Genomic DNA, 13324 nt, shown 5'->3' with positions numbered 1-13324 from the left:
CCTTGTGCAGAAAATAATTCTATAAAGTAAATACTATCAACTGAAATACTAAGGTTAATTTTAAGTGATTTATTTTTATTTTTCCTGCATTTCTAAACACCCTGAATTTTTATGACAAGGATATACCACTTACATAACAAAAAGGATAAAATGGTTTTATTTTAAGCAGGGTCATAATACCTCACATAGAATGAATATTTGTTGGACAACAACCAAAAAAAAGTACTCAAAATGATGAATTCTCTGAAAGTTTAGCTGCGCTTTATTGTAAGTTAGCATGCATTTGATAGGACAGTAGACCAGAAGACCACATTGTCGACAAATTTCTTGAATTCATTTTATTTCCCATCTGTGATGGAATTTTGATTGCAGGGTCACAAGCATACTTCTACTAAGGATACAGATATATGGGTGGGGGGCGGGTAATAGTTCATTGTATAATAATGTATTTGTATGTGCTGCATAAGAAAAAAAAGCCTTCAGAAATTCCAATTGATTTTTTTGATCTGACATGCTCGAGAGGAATCATCAGCATCTAAATTCTTTAGAAGGCGACTCTGCGTCTTCATAAATGCCTGTACCCGAATGTAGTAACCGAGCATCTTCATGCCACGTGTGGCACAGACCACGGTGTGACAAACCGCTGTGTTTCTTCCAGGACCCCTCCCCCATCCCTGGCTGCTCCCTTCCTACCGGGTGCACAGCCGAGTCTCACTGATGCCGAGTCTCACTGACGCCGAGGTCAGTCGCAGTGCAGCAACTTTCAGGATTGTCGGCTCATCTTCAGGTGGGTTGGGTTTTATCTCTCTTTCCTTCCAGAGGAAGGAAGCTCCCTCCTGCCATCTGTGTTCTTAGGTTCCTCTCTCTTTTTCCTCAGAAGCTGTTGTTCTTTGGATGTCCTATTACTCAGGTTTCCCTTTCATCATCGTTACTGATTTCCCTCTTCATTTGAAAAGCAAGCCAACACATAACCATAAAACACACTAGAAGAAAACACCAGCTTACGAAAAACAAGAGGTGACTTCTTACCCGTGGCATTAAATCCACAAAGGAAACCCATCAGGAAAAAGGCAAATTCAGAAAAGAAATAGCTAAAAATAAATTTAATTTAAAATCAAAAGTTAGCCACAAATTAATGAAATTATTTTCAAGATATGTGTGTGTGTGAGACAGTTATGTAATATATTACATAATGAACATAATCCATAATCAACAATTAAAAATAAACACTAAATTCACTTAAATATTAAATTAAAAATAAAAATGATAAAGCATGGCTAATACCTTTGACATTTGCATAATATGAGCATTTATAAATTATATAGACAGTTTTATTTGTTGATATGTCCTCAGTATTTGACTGGCAGTTTCCCATTGATTACAGCCAAAAGTGTGTAACTGCATCTATTGACAGACTAGTAGTTCATTTTTATTTAAAGAAACTCCGGTGACAAATGAAGGGTTTTTCTCCCACCCCCTTTAGTTCATGGTTTAGAAATTGACAAACCATGGGCTTGCACGCCAAATACAGTCCACCACCTGTTTCCACAAAGGAAGTGTATTATTGGCACTCTGCCACAACCACTTATTTGCATACTGTTGTCTAAGGAGGCTTGTATGCCAGATGAAACTTAGAAGTAGTAAAGACAGAGTTTGGCCAGGGAAACCTGACCTGTTTATGATCTAGCACTTTGCAGAGAAGAGTTTGAAGCATTCCCTTAGAGTATTCAGCTTACACAAAACGCAGAAATATTTGATCAGTTTCCCAGCTTCATTCCTTTTTCTGTCCATAAAATCGCCTCTATAAGACAATAACGTCTTTAAGGCTAGAAACCCCTTTACAGAAAGGAGCTTCCAAGATATATCTTTGTAGTCACATGACAATATCACAAACGCTGAATAAAATAACAGCAATCTTTGGGTACACAGGGCTTTCAGTATATTTCCTTACCAGCGAAGCTAACAGACATAAAAACAATAACCACAAAGCCATCCTCTGCTTTCAGGTGCCTTCTTCCTAAGCTGTGACTCACAGATCTTCAACACTAGCTCATGATTGCTCAATTATGTGATTCCCAGGAACACAGAACACCCAATGGGCAGCTTCCTTCCAGCAGACCCCTCTGCTGGTGATGATTTACAAGTGAACTTCCTCTGCTGAGCACAGGCCCTCATTGTCTGCATCAAAACCGCAGGCTGAAGACTTGGTGGAGCCACCGTGGAGGGCCGATAGGCTTCAGCTGTGCTGAGGGGAAGTGGTGTGCTCGCATCCCTGCAGGGGGAGAGGGGGGCTCCTTCCATCTAGTGGGCTGTGAGATAAAGGAAAGGGAGGAAAAAATTCTTTGTGACGGAGCTAAGCGGTTTCTCCTATTCTTGCTATATTTGGTTCTCTGGAACAGAACGTTCCGAGGAGAGAACTCTTAAACAGACTGGGGCTTGACATGGTTCTTTCGAACCAAGACAACCTAGGATCGACTAAATCTCTCGGAAACCCTCCGTTCCCCGAGCTTGCTTTGCTCCTTCTGCACGGGGTCATAATGCTTGCTTCCACTGTGTATTCTGTCGTGCTTCAGGAGGAAGGCAGGTCTTCCCCACAGATCAGGGGCTCTGGCAGATCTGAGACCAGAGAGAGACGGGGGCCATTTACCTTCAAGAAGAGGGACTTTGACCTCTCACTTGTTTTTTTTTTTTTTCTAAAATGAGCTAGAAGAATTAAAATATGCCAAGTCATTCAAAAACGTGTGATGGAACACAAACCTACCAGGGTCGATGTGTTGTATCAGCCTAGTCCCACCGGACTAGGATAACTTTTTGTTTTTGTTTTTGTTTTTTGTTTTGATTTTTTTTTTTTTTTTTTTTTGGTTTTTTCGAGACAGGGTTTCTCTGTGGCTTTGGAGGCTGTCCTGGAACTCGCTTGGTAGTCCAGGCTGGTCTCGAACTTACAGAGATCCGCCTGCCTCTGCCTCCCGAGTGCTGGGATTAAAGGCGTGCGCCACCAACGCCCGGCTGCCATTTTCATTGTTAACAAATTTTTTATACCCCCATCAAAAGAGGGAAAGGCACGCCGGGCAGTGGTGGCGCAAGCCTTTAATCCCAGCACTCAGGAGGCAGAGGCAGGTGGATCTCTGTGAGTTGAAGACCAGCCTGGTCTACAAGAGCTAGCTCCAGGTCAGGCTCCAAAGCCACAAAGAAACCCTGGGGAGGGGGACCCAAAAGAGGGGAAGGCAAAAAGACCTCTTTACTACCATGCAAACAACAAGCAAGTGTAATTACCTTCTCAATACCCAAAATATCACCTAAACACACTGTAAACAAAGTATCCTGTTGTCAAGGCTAGATACACAATAGCCACCATTAGGCTAAATATCCTATTGTTAAAGTGAGACACCCATTTCTTAGGTCAAATACCCTGTTGTTAAGGTGAGACAGCCATTAGCTTATCTTAGTTTAGCTTAGTCTCAGGCCAAACATTCTGTTGTTTAACCCAGAGAGAGCAATAGTGGGTTTGAACTCTCTGACCTTAAGTTGAAGCAGAGCCATGTCTGTGGGCCCTGACAATATGTCAAGATTTTGTAGAGCTTGAATGATTTTCAGAGGCCGTTTAATCTGAAAATTTTCCATGCGCAATGTTAAGAATAATGGAAGAAAGAAGAGAGAGAGAGAGAGAGAGAGAGAGAGAGAGAGAGAGAGAGAGAGAGAGAGAGAGACCAGAACACAGGTAACCCAGGCAGCAGGCAGTCACTGAGGTAGTAAGATTGAGATCGAGCAGGGCTTTGTGTCACCTTTGATGCTCTTGACAGTTCTTGGATAACAGTGATTCAATATCTCATCAAGACGGGTCAAGGCTCTGTTCTCATGAGATGGCTGCGTAACAGGTGATAGGGTTGTATCTGAAGCAAAATGAAATGTGTTGGCAAGCCAAAGCGTCACACAAACAGTATGAAGACATGACTGCCAAAATTAGAAAATACTTTCAGGGGACCCTGTTGTTGGTTACATTAAAAAATACCTCGATAAAACTCTGAACCACCCAGCTACATGGTTCTATTATCATACATTCAGTTATTTGACATACATCTTTTAGGAACTCTGCAAAGCCATTAATCTTCCACTTTAAAATTACGATACATTCACGACCAACTTACTGTTGGCATTTTCAAAAGTAGGAGAACTTACCTAGAATGATTTATTTGCCTGCAGTTGGCTCTGGGAAATCTAAGGACATCATGAAATTCAGCCCCTCTGTATAGCTGAGCAGTTTTCTGCCTGAGGTCTTTACAGAGTCACCTTATAGCATTCCTGCTACCCTTGCAGGTCCAGAGCAGAGCCACATCTCACAGAATGGGCCTCTGTTTACACAGAATATCAAAGGTTAAGCTGCTTTATCTCATTTCCTTCAGACTGTTTTCCAAACCCCCTTTCAGGCTGTCAGGAGATAATGTCCTTTGCTCTTTGGAGCCTGGGCCTCTCTCCCTTGGACAACATTATTTTAAGTATTGCCACTCAAGTCGGTGTGAATTTTCATTACTCCAGCATCTTCAAGACTCAGGGAGATTTGAACATTAGCATATACTTTTCTTTGGAACAAGGAGATGTTGTGGCTTATCAAGGAATGTCAAAATCTTTCATCACAGATAGAGCTCAGAAAAGCAATAACTCAGACCTCCACTGATGGGTGTTTATTGAGGATCTCCTATCATAATGAATACCATGAAACACAGAAGGCTCGGAAGATAAACCAGACGTAGGTGCTGCCCTCTAACAAGTCACATGGTGCTTAGGGCAATGAGACTTTAGTTCCGTAAATAATTACAGTACAGGGCAGATAATGACTCATACAAAATCAAAACAAACTCCGATAAGAGGGAGTGACCAACATTAAAATGGTGAGCAATCCAGGCTTCTTACCCTAGTTTCCCAGGAGGCTGAGGCAGGCAGTTGCCATGAACAACAGATCAAGTTCAAAACCAGCCTGGGCAAATGAACAATATCCTGTCTGTCTGTCTGTCTTTAGATATCTATATGTGTGTATACATACATACATACACACACATTGCTGGGCATGTAGTGTGTAGTTATTTAACTGTTGTGGGAAACAGGTTGTGTTCAATTCCCAGCACCCCTAGCCAAAAAAAAAAAAAACCAAAAAACAAAAACCTGTTGAAACCTTGGCTTCATTTTGAAATACAACACCCATGTATGCCTACCTGTGGGGAAATAACTGGGATATAATATACTACTGAAAATGTCAAACAGCATCTTTCTGTTACTGAAAACTGTAGCATCTTTCTGTTATTGAAAAAAAAAGCCATCAAACTTCAGTAACACCATCCACTTGTCTACAAGAGTATCTCCCCTAGATGAGGCTGTCCAGGTGCTTGGGTCTGGGTAATAACTGATGGATGTCTGGTGCACAAGAGTTTTAACAAGTGTCACTATCCACTCTTGGTTCAGTATTATCCCTCTGCGATGCATCAAACTGCTGGAGAAGGCAGGCAGGACACTGGGCCCTAACTCTGCTCAGCTCTCTGCTGGAAATTGAAGGCTTTGCTGTCCATAGTCTCTTCAAGATCCCTGGCACAGCTCTGTGGGTGGAACATATTTCATCACCACTATTCTATAGATAGGCAAACTAAGGTCAGGAAGTGTAATGGGCTTGCCAAACGCCCTGGGTAGTAACAGAGGTTTGGTGCTTGATATTAGACACTAGGTGTATAAGAATGAGGCATTGTCCTTCGGGTTACTCAAACTCACCCCTTTGTGAGCATAGAGTGTGCATAAGGCCTATTGTATTAGTCAGGGTTCTCATCGTAACAGAACTTACTGAATGAATCTGCACATACCACACACACACACACACACACACACACACACATTTATATGTATGGGATTTATTGGAATGACTTACAGGTTGCAGTCCAGCTAATCCAACAATGGCTACCTGTGAGCAGAAAGGCAAATAATTCAGTAGCTGCTCAAGCCACAAGGCTGAACGTGTCAGCTGGTCTTCAGTACATGCTGGAATCCCAGAGACAGAAGCTGGAATACCAGGGAAGAAATGGATGTGTTAGCAAGCCAAGGGCAAGCAGGCAAAGAGCAAAATCTTCCTTCCCCTATGTCCTTATATAGACTTCCAGAAGAAGGCATGGCGCAGATTAGAGGTTTGCCTTCCGACTTCAAGATCCAGATCAAAGACGTGTGTTTCCCTGCTTCAAAGGTCTGTACTAGAGGAGGATTCACCCACTTCAAACCAAGAAAAAAAGTTATAAACAAAAAACAAACAAACCTCTCACAGGTGTGCCCTCCATTTCTGGAATTATAGTTCATTCCAGATGTAGTCAACCAATAACAATATCCGTCGCACCGACTTAGATGAAACAGCCCTAAAAGTATTTTAAGTTATCAACCAAGATGAACTGGCAAAATGGGATCAATCTTTGCACTTTAACAAGCACATCTTTACAGGAACCTGGGCAGCCAGGTGTGGAGTTGAGAATGTGTGGACACCTTCAAGGGCCAGGCTGAAGGGAGTCAGAGCATAGGTGACCTCACTGTCCCTGCTCCTAGCATTCAAGGGGCCCCACAACAGTTTAGTCCAGTAAAGAACCATTAATTGGATAGGAGTGAGCTGGGAGTCCTCAGAAGATTCTTGAGGTGGGTTTGGCACCACACAGAAAGGTGTTTGGAGTTCAGGGTTCTGGCCACTTGGAGTCACAGTCCAGAAGAGGGAGCACCATCCAAATAGCATCATGGTCACAAGAAGAGAGAAAAGCATGGTCATAGCAGGGGGTCCTTCTGCTTTATCTTCAAGCAGTTTGACGGTTCTACAATCAAACACCTAGATTGTAATCCTTGCCTTGCCACGCTCAGGCGAGCTACTAAAACCCTGGGAACCTCGGTTTTTTCATCTTTAAAATGCCCATAAAAGTAATTATTATGGAGGGTAATTGAGATAGTGCATGCAAAACACTTGGCAGAATGTTGGCAGCGTTCTGCCCAGCTATATTAAAGTTTGTTTCGGAGATAATCCTCTGAAGAATTTCATCAGCATAATTAAATCGAGGCAGTCGGTACTCGACCACGGAAAACCCTTTTCTCCACTAAACAAACGGCGGAGCCAAGGCAGAGCGAGCACCGTCGAGGAACAGAGGCAGGGGTTACAGGACTGCCGCACGGCTCTGCTGGCTGGAACTTCACCGCTGTGGACACACACTTTGGGCCCGCAGCCCAGTATCTGGAGCAGCCCCGCTGGCAAAAGGGGGCCAAGAGCACTGCAGGTAAAGTGGGAACCAAAAGGCACTGCCCCGTTCTCCCCGCAGTGAGGACGGTTAAAGCAGAATCTAGTGGCAGCGGATAAGGAGACAGGCCACTGCACCCGGTCGCCGCCAACCCGATCCCCACCCGCTCTGCACTCGGCGGCTCCCACACACAGCCAGTGCTGTGCGCTGGCTGACAGGTCTAGACATCTCTCCTAGCAAGGAACTAAGAGAGACTCCAGACAAGTCCGGGCGTCAGTCACCTAGAATCAGGGCGCGAGTGAGTGGAGCCAAGTCCTGCGGCTGCCGCCCCACCGTGCAGAGCTCGGGAAGAGGCAAGCCTGGGCAGCCCCACCTCTCCTGCTACCACGAGCTCCCGGCGGCGCATTGCTCATCCCAGCTCCACACCCACCCACCCCCACCCCGGCAAAGATTAAGTTAGAAACTTTCAGGATTTCTTGCAGACAGAGAGCAACAAGGAACCCTAGCTGCTCCCTTTAAGGAACGGTCGTGACTGGGCTTGAAGAAACCAGACAAACCTCCAGAGCACCAACAAAGGACTATACTTAGTTGAGAGCACTCCGCCTAAAATTCCTCCTTTCCCCCTCCTGCCCCCCCCCAGGCTTCAGATCCACAGGCCCCCAGGAGTGGGTGGCAGGGGGGGCGGGGAGCAGTGGAGAAGGAACAGCTGGGCCTCCGCCTCTCCACTCAATCTCTATAAATAACCAATCCCGAGCGGAGGCGACCTTCCAACCAATGAAGCTGTCTAAAGTGACAAAACCTCGGCAGCAGCCAATGGGAACCCATTTGGGGGTGTGAGACTCGCGTCCTGGGGCCAATGAGTAGGGAGTCTAGGAGAGGTAATTCGAGCTGGCGTGTGGGTGTGCGGTGCGAAACCTTCCTACTTGCAAGCCCCAAACCTGCCCGGCCGACTGAGCATGCCCCGACGAGGTGCAGGAACCGCACAAGCCTTCCGCGGGCTCGGATCCGCCAGCCGGGTTTTGGCTCCAGCCAAAGGGGAGGTGGGACGACCCCGCGAATCCTGTCCCCCTTCCCCCCCGAAGGATGCGGTGCCCCATGGACTCCCATCCCCTAGGTCCTAGTCAGAACAGGAACTCGAGACTAGAAAACCAGGTCGAGTCGGGGGCACCCGCCACGGCTACCTTCCCTGCCCTGAAAATGCCCAGGGAAGCGTGCACCGATCCGGGGTCGGGGACGAGGTGTCCCATCCGCCTTTCACAGCCCAAGGCGGCGGAGAGCAGACCACAGCCAGCGACTGCCCGAGGTGCCCCGCCCCAAGAAGCTCGCAGCGCCCTGAAAAGGAGGTAGCATCGGTCGGGACCTCCCCACCTGCAGGCACAGGCACCCGCTCGACTGCCCAGTTCCAAGCTTCGCGCCGCCCCGCCCAGTCCCGGCTGGCCACACCCTCTAGCCACACCTTCCAGTCACGCCTCCTCCCGACGCTGCGGAAAAGCCGGAGCGGAGCTCGGGCGGGGCGCCACCGGGCGGCTCACTGGGCATGCTCGGCGGGGCGGGGAGGGTCAGTGTGCGCGCGGCGGGCGAGTAGGAAGCCCTCGCCCCAGCGGAGGCTGCCGGGGAGAGCGAGCGAGAGAGCGAGCGATGGGCCGCGGAGCTGGGCGCACGCTCCGCGGGGACACATGCCACGCGTGTCCCAGCCGCCGGCCGCGCAATTAGCATCCGCCTCTCCAGCCAGCCGCCACCGCCTCCCGGCCCTCCCGGGCTGCCGTGGAGAGGAGCTCCAGCGCTTGCCTCGCTCCGGCTGCGCGCATTGTCCTCCGGGTCCTCTGCCAGGGCTGCTGCGGGGCCCGGGACCGACCCTCGCCCCAGGGACGCGCCCCCGCCCCGGGTCGGCTGCGCGCGGGGCTCCGCTGCTAGCCGATCGGTGAAGCCCGCGCTCCCGGGCCACTCTCGCTGGGTTTCTTTCCTGCGGAACGGAGGAAGGGGAGACGTCCACCTAGCCCAGCCCAACCCAGCCTTCCCCCAAGCGCTCAGCCCCGACGGGGCGGCGGCAGGCGCGACGAGGGCGCCGACGGAGCCATGAGAGAGTACAAAGTCGTGGTGCTGGGCTCGGGCGGCGTGGGCAAGTCCGCGCTCACCGTGCAGTTCGTGACGGGTTCCTTCATCGAGAAGTACGACCCGACCATCGAGGACTTCTACCGGAAGGAGATCGAGGTGGACTCGTCGCCGTCGGTGCTGGAGATCCTGGACACGGCGGGCACCGAGCAGTTCGCGTCCATGCGGGACCTGTACATCAAGAACGGCCAGGGCTTCATCCTGGTCTACAGCCTGGTCAACCAGCAGAGCTTCCAGGACATCAAGCCCATGCGGGACCAGATCATCCGCGTGAAGCGGTACGAGCGCGTCCCCATGATCCTGGTGGGCAACAAGGTGGACCTGGAGGGCGAGCGCGAGGTCTCCTACGGCGAGGGCAAGGCCCTGGCCGAGGAGTGGAGCTGCCCCTTCATGGAGACATCCGCCAAAAACAAAGCCTCGGTGGATGAGCTCTTCGCCGAGATCGTCAGGCAGATGAACTACGCGGCGCAGCCCAACGGCGACGAGGGCTGCTGCTCGGCCTGCGTGATCCTGTGAGGCGCCGGCCGCTCCCGGGCGCCGGCCACGCTCCGTGCACAAAGCCAAACACACCCGATTCTCTTAAATGTGATTGTCTTCTTGTTTTTTGAGATGGGGAGACGACTTGGGATTGGCCGGGATGCCAGAGGAACCTGGCTGACTTGCGCGGGCAGCATCCCCAGCCTTCAGCCGGGGTCCGAAGGGGGTGTCGGTTCCGGACCATCCAAGACCCTGATGGAAACGTGTGGCTCTTTAACCGCGTGTACGTTCCTCGTTGATTTCGGTTCATGCATCATCTTCCCGTTTTAAGTGGCCATCAAAGCGCAGTATTGGCTGCTTGACACCGGCAAGCAAAAGTTTCAAGCCTGAAAAAAAAAATGGGGGTGGGGAGGTGGAGGGAAGAAGGAGGCAGTGGGGGAGGGTTCCCCCAAACAACTGTCCATCTTCCAAGTTCTAAACGCAAGGAAGGAGGTCTGAGAAAAACCATATGAAGGAGCCAGAGAAGGGGAAGAAACTTGTCTTTCCCCCCCTTGTTTTCCAGGATTATTTGGAAATTAAGACCAGGGGTTCCTTTTCTGCCAGCTTGGAAGGGCAACCCAGGGACTGATTAGGATTCTGCGGATGTCTATGCAAAGTTGGGTTCTTGTTACAGTGTATCCAATCTGAAGTATTGCACATGTGAACTGGGACTGTTAACACTGATGCCAATACAGTGTGGGGTGCCAGGAAGTGTCTGCCGATATTTGTGGGGGAAAAATCTATTTTGATTACCTACTGTATCAAAGGGGAGTCCGGGGGAGAATGGTAGTATTTTTTTTTAATCAGCTGTGAAAAAAAATGTTAAAAGATCTGCACATTTTTTGTGTGTGCTATTGTGTGCGTGTGTGTATGCTGTTGTGTGTGTGTGTAAGTATAGCATTTTTCTGTGGTTGGCAGCGACAGATTTTGCTGACTAGCTTTTAAAAATACAATACAAAGACTTTGTAAATGTGATTCAGGGCCCCCAGCACCCCTGTGTCTGCAGAGTGCCTTCTAACTCAGCTGTTCCAGCCGGTGCCAACCTGTGAATTCCCACCATATCCCAGAATCTGCTGCCCCTCCCCCCAAAACCACTTTAAATATCTCCCTGAAAGAGCCAGGACAAATGGGGCCCTGTTAGTCCATGAGTTGCTTCGTTAAGTTTTAGCTTTTCTTTTTAAAAATGTTAAGCCTGGAAATTTTCTCCCCTTCATTTTGTGCAAATTTCAGGCTTTAGCTCCCTTCTCTGTTGTTAATCAAAGTGTCTCCGTTACTTGTTACAGGGTGTCCTCCAGAAAGCAAAGAGCAGAGTTTTATTGTTGCGATGTACCAAGGGAATTCTAACAAATTGTAACGTTTAATTCCGCTCATTGAGTCATTGTCTCTTCATCTTAAGACTTTTAATACAAATGTCATTTTTTAAAAGAAACCCCAAACTATTTGTGTTTTTGTGTTTCATATTCATTGATTTACAGTAACCGTGATAGGGGTGTCTGGTGAAGCTGGGCCTTCCACAGTTATCTGTCCAGTTTTGAAGATAGAATTATTTCAATGACAAATTGGGTGACAGTGTTTCCATTTTTTTTTAATGGAGAAAATTATGTAGGCCTAAGAATCACAGGGTAAGACCATTACCATGTGACTCCCCAGAAGAGGAAGTATGTTGATTCTGTTCTGCTGAGCAAGTGCTGTGAACTTCATTCACTGTTGTAACAAAAGGGAGAAGCCCACTATGAACACCCTCTTGGATCTGGGAAAGAAGCATTGATCTGGGAGAATGGGGGGGGGGAGGTACCTTCTAGTTGTCCTGGTTTTGTTTTGTCTGTTTACGTCACACCTCAAGTCAGAAGTGTTCTTAAATTTGTTCTCACACACAGTGTACTCAGCAAGTGTGTGGAGTACGTTACCCGGGCCGTTATTTCAACCCTTCCAAAGTTTTTATTTGGAACCACATCATTAGATTGAGAAAAAAAAGTTTAAAGAGGATTCCCTTGCTCTCATTCATTTGTGGATCATATTTGGATCACAAGAATTGTTTCTTTAAAAAAAAAAGGAGGCAATGTGTGTTGTTTCTTTTTATGTGTATTTTTCTTGGGTTCTCTAGTACAGTAATCTTATATGTAAGAGACTATAGAAGTCTGAGGAGTGTTAACTGAGGAATTTACTCCTTTGACAGCCAAAAGAGATCACAGGTTTCTTAAAAGTAATATCAATATATCTTGCCTTAATTTTTTTGTTTTTGTCTCCGTTCAGGTTGCATTTCACTATTCCTTTGAGGAGGGAGAACAGTTTTGTCTGCCTTGGCCTTTGTCTATTTCCCAACTCTGATGTAATTTCTCCATTAGTATCAAACACAATTATGTTTCTAAGTGCAAAAAATTGAAACTGCTCAAAATAATGTTTTTACAAGAATTCATTCTTACATTTCAATAAATGTGGTTATTGAAGTAGATTAGAGTTGATGCACATTTCGAAGATGTGTCAAGCCCTGTTGGAAGGGTTGATTTTTTTTTGTTTTGTTTTGTTTGTTTTTAATGTGTCTGGTGACCCTCTTTTGTCATCATTTGGAAGGCTTTGGACAAAAGCATTGCCAAGTACACAGCTCATAGGAAATGTACGTACTCCTTACAGAAAAGATTGGAAGGTGGACAGTGAAATAGGTTGCTGGTACATTAATCACCTCCACGGAGGGCTTCCTAGAGGTCACAGAAGGCAGGACAGGCTTTTTAAAAAACATGTCTCTACTGAGTACTGTAAAATAAATGCTTTTGGATTGTAAAATTAAAGCTGCTGCAGGCAAATGGAGGTCTGAGTTGTTTGGCTTTCGCCTGTTATATTCATGGCAAAATAGAAATTTGGAGGTTTTTCTTTCTTAAGAAGAAATGTTAAGTTTGAAAGCTGATTCTGCTAGGAAGAACCTCATCTCGCGTGTGAAGAGATAAAAGCATTTGATGCAGTGAGAAAGTTGGGCTGGTTTTGACTGCTCTAGGAAGTGAGTCAGGGAGGGTGGAGTTTGTTGTAATCACCTGTCAAAACAAATTGTAAGGAGTGGGGGGGGGGGCTCTTCCAGAGGGAGTGAAAACTGACTATTAAACTTGACCCCTGCTGGGCTTGTGGGTTTTGTGTTTGTTTGTCCCTGACAGCCAGGCGGGGTTTTCTGTCATTCCTGTTTGTTCATTTGTAAACTCAGGAAAGCTAAACTAACTCCTCAGTGCCTGCTCAAGTCTCACACTTTGATCTTCAGGTAAGCGGTTTCCATCCTAACGGTTCAGATAGTTCCTTGAGTCACACTGAGAAACCAGGTCTGTTTGAAGTTAGTCTTTACAGGCTTCATACACTGTGACTACTGCATATTTCCATTGGGTGAGAGTCCCAAAAGTCTCCTTTCCTTGAACTGCTTGGGGAGTTTGTTAGCACTCTACCTCCTGGATGATGGAAAGTGAGAAAAAGCCATAAGG

The 13324-nt window shown here is 47.2% G+C and overlaps 1 protein-coding gene and 1 long non-coding RNA gene across 2 annotated transcripts; one reads left to right on the top strand and one right to left on the bottom strand.

The window, feature by feature from the left end:
- Nucleotides 1-239: 239 nt before the first annotated feature.
- Nucleotides 240-5899, bottom strand: LOC110342383. The gene is made up of 2 exons (XR_002384436.2): nucleotides 3783-5899; nucleotides 240-2309 (listed from the first exon to the last, which is right to left on the bottom strand). It is a non-coding gene; the product is annotated as an uncharacterized LOC110342383 (long non-coding RNA).
- A 2915-nt stretch (nucleotides 5900-8814) lies between these two features.
- Rap2b (RAP2B, member of RAS oncogene family) lies at nucleotides 8815-12667 on the top strand. Its single transcript, XM_005077922.4, has one exon. The coding sequence runs from the start codon at nucleotides 9315-9317 to the stop codon at nucleotides 9864-9866; it is 552 nt and encodes a 183-aa protein (XP_005077979.1). The 5' UTR covers nucleotides 8815-9314; the 3' UTR covers nucleotides 9867-12667.
- The last annotated feature ends 657 nt before the right edge of the window (nucleotides 12668-13324 follow it).

The sequence above is a fragment of the Mesocricetus auratus genome, unplaced genomic scaffold (assembly GCF_017639785.1).
Source record: "Mesocricetus auratus isolate SY011 unplaced genomic scaffold, BCM_Maur_2.0 Super-Scaffold_100011, whole genome shotgun sequence".
In the NCBI taxonomy this organism is placed as follows: domain Eukaryota; kingdom Metazoa; phylum Chordata; class Mammalia; order Rodentia; family Cricetidae; genus Mesocricetus; species Mesocricetus auratus.
This window is presented reverse-complemented; position numbering and strand designations above follow the sequence as displayed.

Excerpts from the sequence above, each read along its gene's own strand:
- Rap2b (XM_005077922.4), top strand. The coding sequence starts at position 9,315 with ATGAGAGAGTACAAAGTCGTGGTGCTGGGCTCGGGCGGCGTGGGCAAG.